This window comes from Physella acuta, unplaced genomic scaffold, assembly GCF_028476545.2.
Source record: "Physella acuta isolate Inbredline_101_S28 unplaced genomic scaffold, ASM2847654v3 ptg000592l, whole genome shotgun sequence".
Lineage (NCBI taxonomy): Eukaryota > Metazoa > Mollusca > Gastropoda > Physidae > Physella > Physella acuta.
Genome location: NW_026732111.1, coordinates 1,782,695 through 1,800,711, shown reverse-complemented (window position 1 = coordinate 1,800,711; position 18,017 = coordinate 1,782,695). Strand labels below are relative to the sequence as shown.

The following is an 18,017-nucleotide window of genomic DNA, read 5'->3' as shown; positions in this document are numbered from 1 at the left end:
TCTCTAGTGTTTTGTTTGACTTGGATTCTTTTTCTTTTAAAATTTCAATTTCTTTGTTCAGCTCCTTTATTTTGTTATCTTGCTCACTCATTTGTTTTCTGAGGTTTTTAAAATTCTGCTTTTGTTTTTTAGTCAGTTGTTCAATGTTTACCCCCATGTCACTCTGTTCTGTTACAAAGTTGTCTCTCCATTGTTTTATTTCTGATATGTCATCTGTAGACTTGTGTTGTGTGTCCTGTAGTGAAGATAGTGTTGTTTCAATATAGGCGAGTCTACGCTCTAGGTCAGGATGTTCTTCAACTAAAAATAGTCACAAGTATAAGTTTATAATTTAAAATGTCTGGAACCTTGATAAATAGGTTCATTAAAACAGCGTTAAACGTAGAAACCTTAATATAAAATATTTAAAACTAACAGAAAAAATAGTTTAATCTTGAACATTGCATACGGTTTATTCATGATATCGCTTTTCAATTTGTTATATCAATCAAAACTAAGACATACCGGCTGAAAGTTTGTCTTGTGTCTTGAGTTGTCTTGTTGGTTCTACTGTGAGAAATGTTGCTGTTGTTTGTGTGTCAGGCTGTGGTAAAGATGGCGTTGGTTTGTTGACATCCTTGTTGTCTTCATCTGGTGGGATCGGATTTAGAATTTAATTTTAGTTACAGTTCAAGAAATAATGTTTAATTATACATACAATATTTCTAGTAAGCTGCAAAGTGTTTAATTTTTTACAATATTGTTGTCCAAATTTAGGAAATCAAATTGCATTGATATTCTTATTCGTTTAAATATCTAATCTCTTCATTTTGTTAAATTTTCCAGGTCTACATATTTACATATAATTTATTTTGAATTGATTTTACATACTAATTTCTTTTAAATTGATTAACATACCAATTTATTTGCAATTGAACTAAGAAATAAATACCGAATTTATAATTTGAAAGTGTAACATTAATTTTTAACCAAAGCGTTTAAAGAAAAATCATATAACATTCTATTAAGTTATTGCTATCTAACTCTCTTTTTGAATAAATTAAGTACGATAGTTAATTTTAAATTCTAAATGTTTACCATAATATCAATTATAAATGTTAATATTGTGTTAGTTCTTGGTATATGTCAATCTCTAAGAAAATAATATGTTGTGTGATAGTGGATTGAGAGTGAAATTATATCCCTTAACAATAGTGTGTCCCATTAAACTTAAATTGTTACATAGATTCTTTGCATTTTTTCTCACATCAAACTTTTAGGCTACATGACAGCAGGCTTAGAGATTTTAAATTTTAAGCTATGAAGTGAATTAAAAAACTGACCAGAAATATGTGACGTCACATCCAATAAGGTCGTGGCTGTTGTGTCCAGTTCTTGTGATAGCTCGATGTAGCTGACAGATGATTGGTCAGTTTTTTTCTTCTAGCCACGCCTTACTTTTTGCTACAACCTGGTGATCACAAACGTAAACATTATTTCAACTGGCCATGTTTTTTATGGCTGTTTTATGAGAAAACGTCAAACGTAAAACACTTTCTACAGTCTAAAGTCTAAATGGTATTTTACTAAGTAGGGCTATATAATGTTTACATCTCTAAATAGTATATTTAAAAACAATATATATTATTTAATGTAGATACTAGGGTAAGTTTATTTTACTTTTTAAAAATCTGTTTTGTGTAATTAAAAACAAAATTGTTGTCTCAAAAGAGCACCCATTAATATAGTATAAAATTAGTAGTAGCCTTAAAATGTTTTAATCTTACATTTTTCATACGTTCAATCACAGGTCCCAGAACTTGTATCTTTTCTTCCAAATAAAGTATCTGTTCTGTAATAACCTTGACCTGAATTTGTGTAGGCATCTGGTTTAAAAATAGAATCTTCACTTATTACATTTTTTTGCTAGTCGTATAAGTCAATGTGATACATCATAGATGACAGAGACATTTGGTTTACTAACAAGGGTTAAAGAGGATATGTTTAGTGTCTTATGCTTATGACATATGGGATGAAATAATTTATGTTTTATTAAATATAAATACATTGTAAAAAAAAGTAGAATGACGTTTATCCGTGGTTGTTACGATCGTTGATGCAGAGATAGGTGTAAACATTTGCAGACGTATGTTAGCATCTCTGAAAATATACATTACCACCCCCCCCCCCCCCACTTACCGCATGCCTGCTACAACAAAGCAATAAAATATCAAGGTGTGATACCAAGGTGTGATTCCAAGGTGTGATACCAAAGTGTGATACCAAGGTGTGATACCAAGGTGTGATACAAAGGTGTGATACCAAGGTGTGATACCAATGTGTGATACCATGGTGTGATACCAAGGTGTGATACCAAGGTGTGATACCAAGGTGTGATACCAAAGTGTGATACCAAGGTGTGATACCAAGGTGTGATACCAAGGTGTGATACCAAGGTGTGATACCAATGTGTGATACCATGGTGTGATACAAAGATGTGATACCATGGTGTGATACAAAGATGTGATACCAAGGTGTGATACCATGGTGTGATACAAAGATGTGATACCATGGTGTGATACAAAGATGTGATGCCAAGGTGTGATACCAAAGTGTGATACCAAGATGTGATACCAAGGTGTGATACCAAGGTGTGATACCACGGTGTGATACCAAGGTGTGATACCAAAGTGTGATACCAAGGTGTGATACAAAGGTGTGATACCAAGGTGTGATACCAATGTGTGATACCAAAGTGTGATACCAAGGTGTGATACCAAGGTGTGATACCAAGGTGTGATACAAAGATGTGATACCAAGGTGTGATACCAAGGTGTGATACCAAGGTGTGATACCAAGGTGTGATACCAAGGTGTGATACCAAGGTGTGATACCAAAGCGTGATACCAAGGTGTGATACCAAGGTGTGATATCAAGGTGTGATACCAAGGTGTGATACCAATGTGTGATACCAAAGTGTGATACCAAGATGTGATACCAAGGTGTGATACCAAGGTGTGATACCAAAGTGTGATACCAAGGTGTGATACCAAAGTGTGATACCAAGGTGTGATACCAAGGTGTGATAAGAAGATGTGATACCAAGGTGTGATACAAAGATGTGATACCAAGGTGTGATACCAATGTGTGATACCAAAGCGTGATACCAAGGTGTGATACCAAGGTGTGATATCAAGGTGTGATACCAAGGTGTGATATCAAGTTATGATACCAAGATGTGATACCAAAGTGTGATACCAAGGTGTGATACAAAGGTGTGATACCAAGGTGTGATACCAATGTGTGATACCAAAGTGTGATACCAAGGTGTGATACAAAGATGTGATACCAATGTGTGATATCAAGGTGTGATACCAAGATGTGATACCAAGGTGTGATACAAAGGTGTGATACCAAGGTGTGATACAAAGGTGTGATACCAATGTGTGATACCAAGGTGTTATACCAAGGTGTTGTACCAAGGTTTGGTAAATTAATTTCAGCAGTTGTTTTACAAGCTATGGAACGCTAGCAGGAGCAGGATATGGGTTAGTACGAAAGTAATATATATAACTACTTGTAATGACAAAACGTATACATTCGTTGCAAAATGTTATTTTAATACATATTAATACTACGGAAAAAATAAATTAAACAGGAGTAATCTCCCTAAACATTAACGGTATATTCGTATATCGCCCTAAGTCGGAAGGCATTTTCAGTGCAATCGGGAGTTAAAAAGTTTTTTAAAAATTTATTCTTAAATAACTAAATACAGTATTTCAGTATAATTGTATCATAAAAGTACATTTGCTCAACTATCTAGTCTGTGATAAGTCAGATGTCTAAAGTTTATCTATCACTAATTTTAGGTTTGCTAAATGTAAACTTACATTTGACTGAATAATCCTAAGTTCTTAGCTGTTTGGCATTTGATTTAATCACTCTAGTTCCAATATACTAACAAATTGTGACTCCACTTAATCAACAATGTTTGAAGTCATGAACACAAGTTGCAGCTACAACTTAGTGATGCCTGCTTTATGTGTACTTTGTACTGAGCCGTCCTTTGGCTTAATTTCATACCATTAATCTTAGTTTAATGTAAACATATGTAGCACAATATCGTGTTATCATTGACTGGTTTTATCACTTATATCTGCTCTAAATCAGGTGTGATCAAATCAAACAGTACATGACTGCTGATAAACAGTTTATAAACTAAATTGCTTATATGTCAGTGATACATTTCTGTGCATTACACAAAGTCAACGTAGAGTAAATAACAAGCAAATAAGATGGGTTCCTCGGGAGAATCAGGGCTCCACTTAGGAGAAGTATGACGCAATGCTTCCAAATCCGTAAGGAAGCTACAGAGCCGACCCCCCTTCTTCAACCGAGGAAAACTAAATCCACAGCCCCAAAACTACTGTCGCAAAAGAAACCTATCCTCATAGGAACATGGAACGTCAGAACACTATGGGAAGCAGGGAAGTGTGCACAGGCAGTGAAAGAAATGCAACAGTATCATCTTACAGTGCTTGGCCTGTGTAAAACAAGATAGAACACCTTTGGAGAGACACAATTTCAGACGGGAGAAACACTGTTATACTCGGGAAAAGAAAATGAGGACGACCCACGAGAGGCAGGCGTAGCCTTGCTATTGACAAAGGAGGCAACAAAAAGCCTGATGGAATGGGAACCTGTATCTGATCGAATAATTAAAGCTAGATTTGAATCCAGGTTTCAAAAGACCTCCATTATCATGTGCTACGCTCCTACGAACAACGCAGACGAGGAAGAAAAAGACCGTTTCTACGAAGAGCTTCAGTCGGTGGTTGATAAGGTAACCAAGCGCGACATGCTGATCCTCATGGGTGATTTAAATGCCAAAGTAGGCAAAGACAACAGAGGCAGGGAAATGGAGATGGGAACCAATGGCCTAGGGGAAATGAATGAAAATGGTGAACTCTTCGCAGACTTTTGTGCCTCAAATGAGCTTACTATCGGCGGTACACTTTTCACCCACCGAAGGTGTCATAAAGCCACCTGGAAATCACCAGATCATCATACCGAAAACCAAATTGATCATGTCGCGGTAAGGCGTCGTTGGAGGGCCTCACTGCAGGATGTGAGAGCAAAGCGAGGAGCAGACATAGGATCCGACCACCACCTGGTTGTTGCTAAACTGAAGATGAAGCTAAAGGCAAAGAAGAGGCAACATGAAATTGATCCACGAAGAAGATTTGATGTAAGTAAACTTAAGACGCAAGACAACAGGACAAATTTTCAGGTCACCCTAAAGAATCGATTTGAAGCTCTACAGACAGAAGGAAAGATCTTGATTCAGTTGAACACACCTGGGAAGTATTTAAGCAAGCCACTATTGAAGCCTGCGAAGAGGCTCTAGGAGGCAGAGCGCCAAACAGGAAGCCCTGGATCACAGATGATACATGGCAGAAGGTGGAAGAAAGAAAAAGCCTAAAGAGCGAACTAAATCAAGCAAAAACACGGCAGCAAAAACAAGCAGCAGCCGCTCGATATAACGAAAAGGCTAAAGAGGTGAAAAGGAAACTAAGAAATGACAAGAGATTGTTTATAAATGAAATGGCAGAACAGGCCGAAACAGCTGCCAGTAAGGGAGATCTCAAGACGCTCTATGCAACAACCAGAGCTCTGAGTGGGAGGAAAACCAATACCAACAGGCCAGTGAGGATCAAAAATGGTAAACTTCTAACGTCAATTGAGGAACAATTGGCACGATGGAGAGAGCACTTCCAGGAAGTACTAAACGGTCCAGCACCTCAAGATCCACCAGACCTGGAGCCAGGGGAACCCCTTAACATCAATACCGAGGAAATCACCAGACAGGAAATTCTCAACGCCTTAAATAGTTTGAAGAGTGGCAAGGCAGCAGGACCAGATAATATCCCAGCAGAGGCATTAAAACAACTTAGTCTGGAACACAGGACAGATCCCAACCGATTGGAAAAGGGGCCTCCTTGTGAAGTTGCCTAAGAACGGTGACTTATCTCAGTGTGGAAAATGGAGGGGCATTACCTTGTTGTCCATACCAAGTAAAGTCCTTACCAGAGTTATTTTGGACAGAATGAAAGAGGCTGTTGACCTTAAGCTAAGAGAGGAACAAGCAGGATTCAGGAAGGAAAGATCTTGTACAGATCAGATAGCCACTCTTAGAATTATTGTAGAACAGACGATAGAATGGCAAGCCCCGCTTTACATCTGCCTGGTTGACTTTGAGAAGGCCTTTGATAGTGTGGATAGGCAAACAATATGGAATCTGTTGAGACACTATGGTGTACCTGCTAAGTTAGTGGAAATAATCCAGCAACTTTACAATGGATTTTCATGCCAAGTTAGCCATGCAGGGAAACTGTCTAAAGAGTTCCAGGTCAACACAGGTGTGAGACAAGGATGTCTGCTGTCGCCCCTCCTCTTCTTGGTGGTTCTCGACTGGGTGACACGCACAGCTTATGCCAGTTCTGGAAAAGGTATTCAGTGGACACTCACGGGGAAACTAGAAGATCTGGAGTTTGCAGATGTTCTTGCCTTACTCTCGCACAGGCTACAGGACATGCAAGAAAAAGTTGATGCATTAGGAGCCATCTCGCAGCGCGTAGGTCTGAAGATCAACAAAGAAAAGACGGAAATGATGAGAATTAACAATAAACAGGAGGCTCCAGTGTCAATAGACGGAAGACAGGTAAATGATGTGCAAGAGTTTGTCTACCTTGGCAGCAAGATCAGCAAAACGGGAGGCACAGAGGAGGACATACGCGCTAGAGTTAATAAAGCCCGCTGCGCTTTCACAGTCCTGCGACCCATATGGAAAAGTTCGGCCATCTCCACTACCACAAAAATTAGGATATTTAACTCTAATGTCAAGGCAGTTCTGCTGTATGGAGCAGAGACATGGAGAGTCTCCAAGGCAAGCACAGCAAAGATACAGACCTTCATGAATAGATGCCTTAGACAGATATTGAAACTGACATGGCAGGACAAAGTGCCGAACTTGGAACTATGGAGGAAAGCTAGGCAGGAGCCTATAGGTGTGCAAATAAGAAGGAGGAAGTGGCGCTGGGTGGATCACACACTGCGAAAGGCTCACCCAAATGTTACACGCCAAGCGCTGTTGTGGAACCCCCAGGGAAAGCGGAAGAGAGGGCGCCCAAGACAGACCTGGAGGCGGAGTTTTCTTGAAGAACTGAAGCCAATAGGGATGTCTTGGGAGATGTCAAAATTAATAGCCGAGGATAGGAAGAAATGGAAGGAAATGGTGGAGGCCCTATGCTCCATAAGGAGCAAGGAGGACTAAGTAAGTAAATAAGATGGGTGAAATATAAACCTTGGATCTCGGCCTTTAAAATCTCAGTGGACGCCCAGTTTAATGACGAGCCATTGATTTAAAAATGATAAGTGTTCTCTTCACGCTGATCATTTCAAGTTTTCACAACCAAGAAATCCACCCACCTTCTTTACATTGTTTGTTAGTTAATGTAGTGCTCGGCACATATTTGCGAAAAAAGAACTTGACATTATATTTCGATATGGTTTTGAGATGTTTGCATATTATCTGTCTATAGTGAAGATAGGTTTCGTACACAAACTATTGCTTAAAGCGATACCACTTTAATTAGGTTTTTCTACAACACATGGAACAGCAATAGATATTAACCAATTTATAATTAGAGCTAACTTTTATTAGGCTCACCGTGAATAATACAAAAATATATTTGCAATACAAACAGAAATGTTAAATTTGCAAAATACAAGTATAGAGTAATATTTATGATTGTCAAATTAGTTTTATTGCATCCATTTTTAATTATTTTCTTATTAAGGACTTAATAATATTACAAATATACATTCTTAATATTATATAAAGTAAAAGTAATGCTAGATAGAGTTATAAAACAGTCATGATATCTTCAGTGTATAAAGTAAATAATCCTAGCGATCCATTAGGAAGACGAAGTAGAGTTCTTGTATTTCTTGACCTCGGCATATGAACAGAAGATTTAGTTATTGATTTAGGTGGACATTAGACCTAAGCGGACTCGTGGACGCTGAACTTGCTGGATCCAGATTCTATCTTGAGATTTTTGGGTTAGCAGAACATTTTCTCTACCGCATAGCCACGCCGTTATCTCTTGAGTGTATGAAGTTTAATATAAGCTCATAGCAAGAATGAACCCGTATGATAATATTCAACTGAGATAATATTTTGATTTTAATTTTTTGGTTTAGAAATACACTATATTCCTTTCAACTAAATTCTTAAAATAGTAAAACCGCTTCCTTTTTGCAGGAAAGACCCTGGTCCTGATTGTTGAACTTTAAAATATAGTTCTTGACCTTTCTTCAACGGAACCACAGTTGATCCGCAAGCAGGAATATTATCAGTTTTCGCATAAATAGTTTTATACTTTAGTTTTCTAACTTTTTATGACGTCACACTCCGTTGACTCAAGCACATGGACAAAAATTGTGTCTTCATGAATTCAGCCCACTTTTAATGATCATTATTACTAAATGAATAGTCGATTTAAGCTACAAAAGTGCTAATAGTTTTATTATTCACTATTTTATGTGTATTAACAGTTTATTTCACATATTAGAATAATTTAAGAAGCCATCTTTGGATACGTTTTTGCGACATCAGCAACAAAACATACAATTGTACTTGGGTGCCAAGCAAGTGCACAGGAAAGTGATGCGTCGCCTAGCTAGCGAAATCGTATATTACGCGTTAATACAGTTGGTTTTTATTCTAAGATTTATAATGATTTATCTACTTACCATTCCGATATAAATCATCCCCATTTATCTTGGCAAAGAAGCGACGCACCCCTACCAATTTTTTTTCTTATTTTATCGTTACACAATACGCTTTGTTTCTTTTCTAAATGTTATAACGGTCATCTACCAGTCCAGGATAAATCATTCCGATTTTAGTCGACAGAATTGCACCCCCTCCTCTCCCATCTTGATGGTAAACGATCTTTCCAGGTCTCTGGTTCTTAAGAGTGTACTTCACATTTACCCAAGCAATGTAGAAAGCAGTTGAATAAAGAATTCTATCCGTTTAATTTCTTAACTTTGACCGTTTATAATTCAAAACTTCAGCTTATTAAAATTGACTTTTACCGCTTTTTGTGCTTCCCTACTGTCGGCAGGGGACGACCCCACCCGCTGCCCCTCTACATCAACTAGACCCATGGGTAGCCAACACTAAAGTAGACAGGTCCATGTTACTTCACTGATAGTAGTTATATAGCTGTAGACTTGTTTTGTATTAAGATTGTATACTAGTACTAAAAGCAAACCAAACACTTGCGATAATATTAAAAACCACCAATCAAACAGCCACAACAAATTAAGCAATCACGCTTAACTTAATTAACACGACTAGACAAAGAACAGAAGAAGATGAAAACAGACTAGTAGCAACGGCTATTTATTAATCGACTATATTGGAATATAGAATAAGGTCTGTTTTTGTTTTTTTTAAATATTGTGCCATCTAGCTAAAAGAAATATTTCAATCTAAGACGGAATTGGAAATCTCACCAAACTAAAAAAAAAAGGATGTAGTCTTTATTTCACTTCAGATGACCGAACTGTGGCGAATAGATGTAAATTTTAACGCGAATCATCTTCTTAACGGTCTTGCGAGTTGTTTGATGTGCAAAACACGTAAGCTACAGTGGTTTATTTCTCATTAAATAAACCGGGAGTAATCTCCCCTAAACTTTCACGAATATTCTAATATAAATCTACGTGGAATGGCAACTCAGGACACAGACAATATGTGTAATCCATTTTTAATTACTTAAACTTTTTATAATAGATATAAATCTCGTAAAAAAAAAGAATTGCACACCAAGTGAACGCCTAATAAAATGTGCATAATAGTGCGGGATATTATTAGTACTTTATAAATTTATATGCGTTTTTTGAGAAATCGGAAATAGCGTAAATTAGTACTTCCGGTTAACGGAAATTACTCAAAATTTGCCAGAAGGTAAAGAATTAAATCTTTTACTTACATGTGAAATTTCAATTATCTATCTAAAATAGTACTCAAGTTATAGGCTTTTGAAAAATTCAAAGTAGGAAAAGTACCACTTCCGGTTATCGGAAATCGCTCACAAGTTGATACGGATCTACGATTTTGATAACATACTTATATATGAAATTTCATCAACCTAGCTGTAACGGTACTCAAGTAATCGTGTTTACACACACACACACACACACACAGACACACAGAGATACGGATAAGATTGCAAAATTATGTTTTTCCGTATCAATGAGGTGTAAAACGTCATTTTTTTTAAATCTCGATTTTTTTTGCACTATTACAATACCTTCTCTATACATCGTATATACGAGAAAGTAAAAAAGAAATAAAACTCGAGTAGCCTTGTTTAAGTTACGTAAAATTACATTCTTCACTAAACCTTAACCCAACTAAATAAACTAAGCATTTTTTTTTAAATCCCCAATTAAAGCCAGACCCCCCTCTCCGCACAAAATATATCTCCTTATTTACTGTATGTCTTTTTATTTAAGTTATTTTAACTTTTTAAAAGGCTTATTATTTCTCTAATCTGATGTTCATATTACACGCGAAGTAACTTTCTGCCTGCATAAAGTTTCGTACTTTTATTATGCTTGTGTAACATTGGCGGTGCTGTATGTATAATTTAGATAAATAAATGGAAAGAGTCTAGATATTAGTTGATTAACGGTTGTGTTAGGATCAACACAGCTCAGCTATAGGTCTCTTAGTAACAGGGTAGCATGCCCAACATGCATAATATATATATATATATATATATATATATATATATATATATATATATATATATATATATATATATATATATATATATATATATATATATAATATGGTCTATATATTGTCAGACTTATGTATAGTCTATTTATGTGTGCGTGTGTTTGCGAAGGTGTTAATTCACATACACTGTTACTCACTAGAATCACAAGAGCGGTTTTTGTTTCGAGAATAACTGTAATTTATTTATTTTTTAACGTGAAGCAAAACAAAAGTTATTGACAGTATCTTTCAAAATATTTACAAATTCATAACAATAATTAACTTTTTAAAATATATCTCACACATATTTAAGTTACCCAGTAAACTTATTCCATGTTTTTAATAGTTCATTGTGTTTGTCCGAAAACGCGGATTTCATTTCAAAATTTACACACACAAACTAGGTTTTGTTTTTAACAAATACAATGATACACATATACATAGAAACAAAAGATTTTTAAAACCTGATGTATCTCGTATGTTTATTGGGGGTCCAAAATCAAACAACTGCTGCCTTGTAGTTTGTTCTTGGTTGGACAAAGGCTATGGAAGCAAACCCAAAAAGAAAAGCAGGCTGAAATCGGAGTCAATGGCCTCAATGGCGCATACCCCATTGACACGTAATCCTTAATTGTGATGGAAGCATGGTCGAGTCGGAAAAGCTCATGGTTGATAAATTCGAAAAAAGTCTCGAGTTAAAACTCTCTGGCAGATAAGGCTCGATCTCTCCCAACACTAAAAATTAAGAACAAAGAAGAAGAAGAAAGATATGTTTATAGTGGTCAAGTACAACATATTAATTGGTGATCACATTGAAAAAGTTGGAACTGTATAATGATGACTAAAACAACAACATACAAACCATTAAATGTTTATGGACATGCAGTAAGTTGTTAGCGTGTGCTTAACTTGTTGGTTACATGTTTTATTGTTTTGAGAATTTGCCATCCACCATGTTTTGTGTTATACTTCTATAAACTAACGATAGTAAAACTACTGAAGCCGGATAACTTTGCGCCTTGTTCTGCGAGAAACACTTTAAAGTAAAGTTCTTGACCTTTCTTCATGTCAACAACCACTGACCCAGCAGCGCTAGTGGCGGCACATTTCACATGTATAAACTTACACCACTCTCCTCCAGCCCGAACACCAACTCCAATCTGTTTATCTTCCCTTTCATTCAGAGTCACACAGACAAGATATAAACCATCATGTGGTGATACAAATGTTCCTGTTGTGTGATTGAAATGTTGACCGTTATATTCACGTACTTCGCTAAATGTTGAAATAATTGATCCAGTACTGACAGGTGTGGAATAAACAAGCGTCACTTGACAAGCATATCTGTTACATACACGTGACTCTGTTGATTAGAAAACAAGTTACATTTTACGAATATTCTGAATACTTGATCCATAATATTTGTAAATTGTCGTTTCATTAGTTTAAGTTATCATCTCATTATATGTGTTTTGTCTGCAGTTTATAATGTAAGTAAAATTGACAAACCCAAATCAAACAATAATTTTTCAAAAAATAAACTGTATATAAGAATCTATATTGTTTACATAACTTTGTCCAAGACCATAAATTGAAACACTACACCTTTAAATTAGTACGGTCCTTAGTTTGTGTGGTGCTAGCTTATCGTTTCCCATGTATTGACACTACCAGTTTAGCAGGTCAATTTAAACGTCACAAAACGTACAACACATGTAGGCCTATATACGTTATGCTAAAACCGGGTCTACGACAAATTCCTGAAATACACTTGCCCAAATGCCGTTTGCCCCAAGGCCGATTTCCCGAACGGACACTTTCCCGATTGCGAAAAATATCCGAATGGGCATTTGTTAATATAAAAAAGACATTCTTAATCAATTCAATGTTACACATTTTGATAACACAATTCTGGACATAAAAAAACAAATGTGTTTATATTTTTAAAAATGTATATACATTTAAAATTTAACATTTAATGTTTGAAAATTGAGAAAATGCAGTAAAATAAAAACATTAATCTTTAATAATGTAATGCTATGTTGACGGCGGTATTTTATACTCTCTTGGTGTAAGTTTTGAAAACCTTGTTTAGCCGACGTGCTGCGATGGTTATATAGCGTCTATGACACGGTCAGTGTTTCTTCCAGACTTTTTCTCCGGTGGGGGCACTTGAAATTTTCGGGGGGGGGGGGGGGGGCGGTAGACTTTCTTCGGAGGGGGGGGGGGACACTGTTAAAAGTATACATTTTCTATATAAATTATATAAATTTCATTTCGTTCGGGGGGGGGGGGGGAGCGGTAAAAATTTTTATGCCTGGAAGAAACTCTGGACACGGTGTAGGCGACGCGGCGTCTCGCAACATTTGTTTGATTTTTTTGTTTCGTTTAACTTGTGGGGTGATCATTTCACAAAGAACGAGGCGCGGTCCAGGCGGCGAAATTAAAAACTAAAGGTAGTCAATTATATTTGATCTTCATTTAATGCTCCTTGTTTAGATAATGTGTTGAAGCTATTACTTAATACAAAAAATGAGAATCATTTTAAAAACCTCAGATAAGCGAAAATTATATATTCGTCTTGTTTTATAGATAGCAAAAGATGTAGGCCCTACGCTTTCTATAATATAGCAAATACTAATTAATTCATAATGCCTGCTTGCAGATATTAAATAGTATTTTGTTCCCTTTCAATTTGTTTAGCCATTTATTTAATTATCAACATTTCAAATTTAAATTGATTAAAAATGATTTTTGGTAATCAGTAATGTTCACATTTTCGGGCGATTGGCTTTCGGGCAAATGGCTTTTGGGCATTGTCGCATTCGGGCAAGTGTCTTTCGGGAAATCGTCCGACTCCCATTATAATCATGCAGTTCGTATGTGTTCACATTATAGTTTAATTATATATGGCTTATCTATCGAAACGAAAATTATTAGAACTAAAGTTGTTCAGTTGTAGATCTACTTAATAATGACCGATCACAAGATCTGCACAGCATTTTGTAATGTTCATTTCAGTTTACAGCAAATTAATTAGATACTAAGATGTTAAAAATGAGTAATTATAAATGTTTTCATGTTATTACTTTTTTTTCTATTTCAGATCTGGCTCGTATGTTAAAACTTCTTAATATAAGAAACATAAGGGGATGACGTGACGTTAATTGAAATTAGATAATTTTAAACTGCAGCTCTGTATATGTCTTACTGTACTAGGGTAGACCGCTGTACGTCCGTATAATAGAAATGCAGAGAGTAAGAGATTTAGAGAGAGCGTGAGAGTGGGAGGTAAAAAAACCTATAAAACATTTTACCGATTGGTTATCATTGAGAATTATTTGATAGGTTTTACTATTCTTACATTTAAACGAGAAAATCAATAGATAAAATTGTCATAAAATTACTATTGTTATATAAATAAGTTTTAAAAACTTTTTTTTACAAAGCAAACTTACCTATGAGATGAAAATCGTTAGACAACTTTGAAATAGTATTTTCAAGTTCACCCAGCTAAATCAAAATAAAGCGTAAACGAAATAAATAAAAATATCATATGTATTCTGACTCACTAGCTTCAATAGATAATGGTAACTTTTAAGAAAAGGAAATGATTTATTGTATATTCTTATTTAATTATTAAAACTATTTATTAGTGAATTCCCAAAAATTATGGACATTACTGGAGTAATTTAGGATTTATCAATGTTGCAAATGATTTTTTAATACAGTATTACAAACATACCTTATTTAATTTTTCTTCCCTAGTTTCCAAGTTCTGGTTAAAGATTTGAATCAGTTTGTCAATGGGCATCAATCTTTGTTGTAGGAGTTTATACATTACATTGTGCTAAATTGAAGATTTATATATTCAACTATTTTTATTGTATATTAAAACTCACATACAATTAGCATTTATATAAAATTTATGATTATAGGTTAAGTTAGTCAACTGCCCCTTTTAACACTTTGAAGTAAATTAAATTGCAGTAAGAATAGAACTGTGTACAAAGAATACAGCAATTTTAAAATTTACCTTTGATTGTAACTTTTCAAATTGGGTTGATGTTTTGTCCAAGATTTTATTCTTTTCATCTTGTAAAGAAACAATCAAATCAGAATTGCTTTTAATTTCTTCTTTCATACTGTCTCTTATATCTTGCATCTCTTTGTTTATTTTGCGCACTTTGTTTTCATATTCATTCATATCTTGAGACAGTTTCTCTAGTGATTTATTTGACTTGGATTCTTTTTCTTTTAAACTTTCAATTTCTTTGTTCAGCTCATTTACTTTGTTATCTTGTTCATTCATTTGTTTTCTGAGGTTTTTAAAATTATGTTTTTGTTTTTTAGTCAGTTGATCAATGTTTACCCAATTGTCACTCTGTTCTGTTACAAAGTTGTCTCTCCGTTGTTTTATTTCTGATATGTCATCTGTAGACTTGTGTTGTGTGTCATGCAGTGAAGATAGTGTTGTTTCAATATAGGCGAGTCTACGCTCTAGGCAAGGATGTTCTTCAACTGAAAATAGTCGCACCTATACAGTTTATGATTTTAAAGGAATTAAATGTTGAAAAATAGATTCGTTAAAAAACAATTAAAGTAATTTTCTGTTTTTTTTTTAAATTAAACAGTATCAAACCGTACTAGTTATACCAAACAAAACTAAGACATACCCGCTGTATGTGTGACTTGTGTCTTGAGTTGTCTTGTTGATTCCACTGTTAGAAATGTTGCTGTTGTCTGTGTATCAGGCTGTGGTAAAGATGGCGTTGGTTTGTTGACATCCATGTTGTCCTCGTCTGGTGGATTGGGGTTTAGAATTTTATTTTATGACAGTAGGCTTTGAGATTTTAAATTATAAAAACTATTAGAGTATTGACCTAAAATATGTGACGTCACATCCAATAAGGCCGTGGCTGCTGTGTCCAGTTCTTGTGATAGCTCGATGTAGCTGACAGATGATTGGTCAGTTTTTTCTTCTAGCCACGCCCTACTTTTTGCAACAACCTGGTGAAAGTAAACAACAACAATATTTTAGAGTGGTCACGTGTTGGAGTGATATTTTCCTAAACAAGTGTTGTTGTTCTATATTTCTTAACACGTGTTCTTCGTAAAGGCTAAATCTACTTTATCCTGTACAGAATGTTTTTCTAAATTGTAAGTGTTACGTAAGTTGGTAATTACTTACATTTTTCATATTTCCTATAACAGGTTCCAAAACTTGTATCTGTTCTTCCAAATATTTCTTATGCTTTGTAACAAGCTTTACCTGAATTCTCGAAGGCATCTGAATATTATTAAAACTATTAATTTTAAAAATATAATATATGTGTATTAGTTGTTTTATTAGACAAAATCAATGTTATGTCTGTCATTATCAGTAAGTCGATATCTAAAGTCGATAATATGTAACCCATTTGTTTCCATCTACATAATTCTTAATTTTATTATTACTATTCCACTGCAAATTTTATAATTTACAAGCATAAAATAATTATTTTATCCTACGACAATTAAAGCAAAGTAGTAACTGCTCATTTATTCATTAAAATAGTCAGTCTAGTGCATATATCATCAATATCCGTCAATATTTTTAAATCCCCGAAGATGACTATAAAGGGGAGTAAAGGAAAGCATCATTAAAGGGGTCTGATTGTGGAGTTATTGTTTGCATTAAGTAGTTTACTCTTTATTAAATATAAATCCACTGCGCCAATTTGTCAGGCTTAAATTAAATCCATTATCTACGGACGGTAAGCCTAGCTCTTTGATTATTATTGTAATTTAAGGTGAATCTTTGAAATCATATAAATATTTATAATTTTTATTGAGTCATGTATAATTTTAGTGTACTAAAAGCAATATAGTAATTCATTGTTGAAGAAAAATATTTCATCCACAAATTAAGACAGTAAATAAAGAGTTAATTATAATAATGAAATTGAATATAATCAACCAGTTATAAATCTACCAAGTCTAATTTTTTCTCCTAAATTATCAAACTATAACTGGCAATCTACAGTTACATGAAAACTACTTTAAGTATTGTTATAACTTTTATAGATCTGTTTACTAAAGTCACAGGTAATTATGTAATACATATCAGAAAAATGCGATCGTTTTCCTTGGCTTCAATTATGTTATTTCCTGATAGCTAAAATTATACACATGGGCAATTCAGTTTTTCAGTTTCATTATCTGTCTAGTGATTTGATGAGCTATCTTAACAATTTTTCTGTAAATTGCCTAAACATACAGTAATAAAAAACGTTTTTTATAAAACGACCTACATACTTTTCTATTAATAAGTATATTTTAAGGAAATTATATATTATCAAGCTGTAGCCTATACTTAAAACTTAAGACAATTTAATAACTGAGTAATAATTAAAGAAGTAGAAGGGCTTTTTATTTTGTTTCAAATTCATTATTTTAGGTTGTTTGGTTACATTAAAAGGAAATGCTGTTTTAAAAATAGATTAAATCGATTAAAGATTAGCAGTACCTTAAATAGGCCTAGTCTTGTTGTGGGGAATCAAAGGACTAGATCTAGAATTTTGTAGAGTAGCTGAACTTCCTCCGTTATATAATAGCGGGGTTTCCCGATCGTGTTGTCAATATGAGAGTTATCTCTTGTAGTGATGATTTAACTACGTGTAGATCAGCCGCAACAAGAAATCTATTTCATCAAAACAACATTCTATCTAAAGGTAAGTAAACAATGGTAGATCTCAAACACGTCGTTTTAATTATTTATATAGCGACTAACGTGGGTGAAGTTCAGATGCGATATGGAAACATGATAGGTTGTATATCGAGGTGGTAAAATGCGAAATTAAAGCACGATAGGTGATATCTCGATGCGGTAAAATGCGAAATCGAAGCACAATTTATCAAATGTGGATGCTGTAAAATGCAAGCTTAAGCTGAAAGTTAAAACAGTCGTTTACGTAACATTTGTGTCGAGTAGTTGAATTACATCACTGGGACTATTGCATCTGCAGTTACATGTTATCATAGGCGTAGCGACCCTAGCCGGCCCGGGGCGAACTATCAACTTTGTGCCCCCTCCCATTTAATTTATATTTATTGACTTTAGTGGAAAAAAAAAATCACCCCCCCCCCCCCCACCCCGAGCTCTAGTTGAAAAGGTGGGTGGCACTTTTTAGCA

At 34.8% G+C, this 18,017-nt stretch overlaps 3 protein-coding genes across 3 annotated transcripts in view; 1 reads left to right on the top strand and 2 right to left on the bottom strand.

Moving 5' to 3' along the window:
• The window catches only part of LOC131947380 (early endosome antigen 1), a 222,188-nt gene that overhangs the window by 19,220 nt on the left and 184,951 nt on the right, over positions 1-18,017 (top strand). The window lies entirely within an intron of this gene.
• The window catches only part of LOC131947391 (repetitive organellar protein), a 73,101-nt gene that overhangs the window by 25,093 nt on the left and 29,991 nt on the right, over positions 1-18,017 (bottom strand). The gene's annotated exons all lie outside the window — the stretch shown is intronic.
• Positions 11,467-17,419, bottom strand: LOC131947389 (putative leucine-rich repeat-containing protein DDB_G0290503). Its single transcript, XM_059308600.1, has 8 exons — positions 17,352-17,419; positions 16,035-16,133; positions 15,727-15,853; positions 15,520-15,645; positions 14,880-15,364; positions 14,589-14,693; positions 14,302-14,356; positions 11,467-12,206 (listed from the first exon to the last, which is right to left on the bottom strand). The coding sequence occupies exons 2-8, from the start codon at positions 16,131-16,133 to the stop codon at positions 11,815-11,817; spliced, it is 1,389 nt and encodes a 462-aa protein (XP_059164583.1). The 5' UTR covers positions 17,352-17,419; the 3' UTR covers positions 11,467-11,814.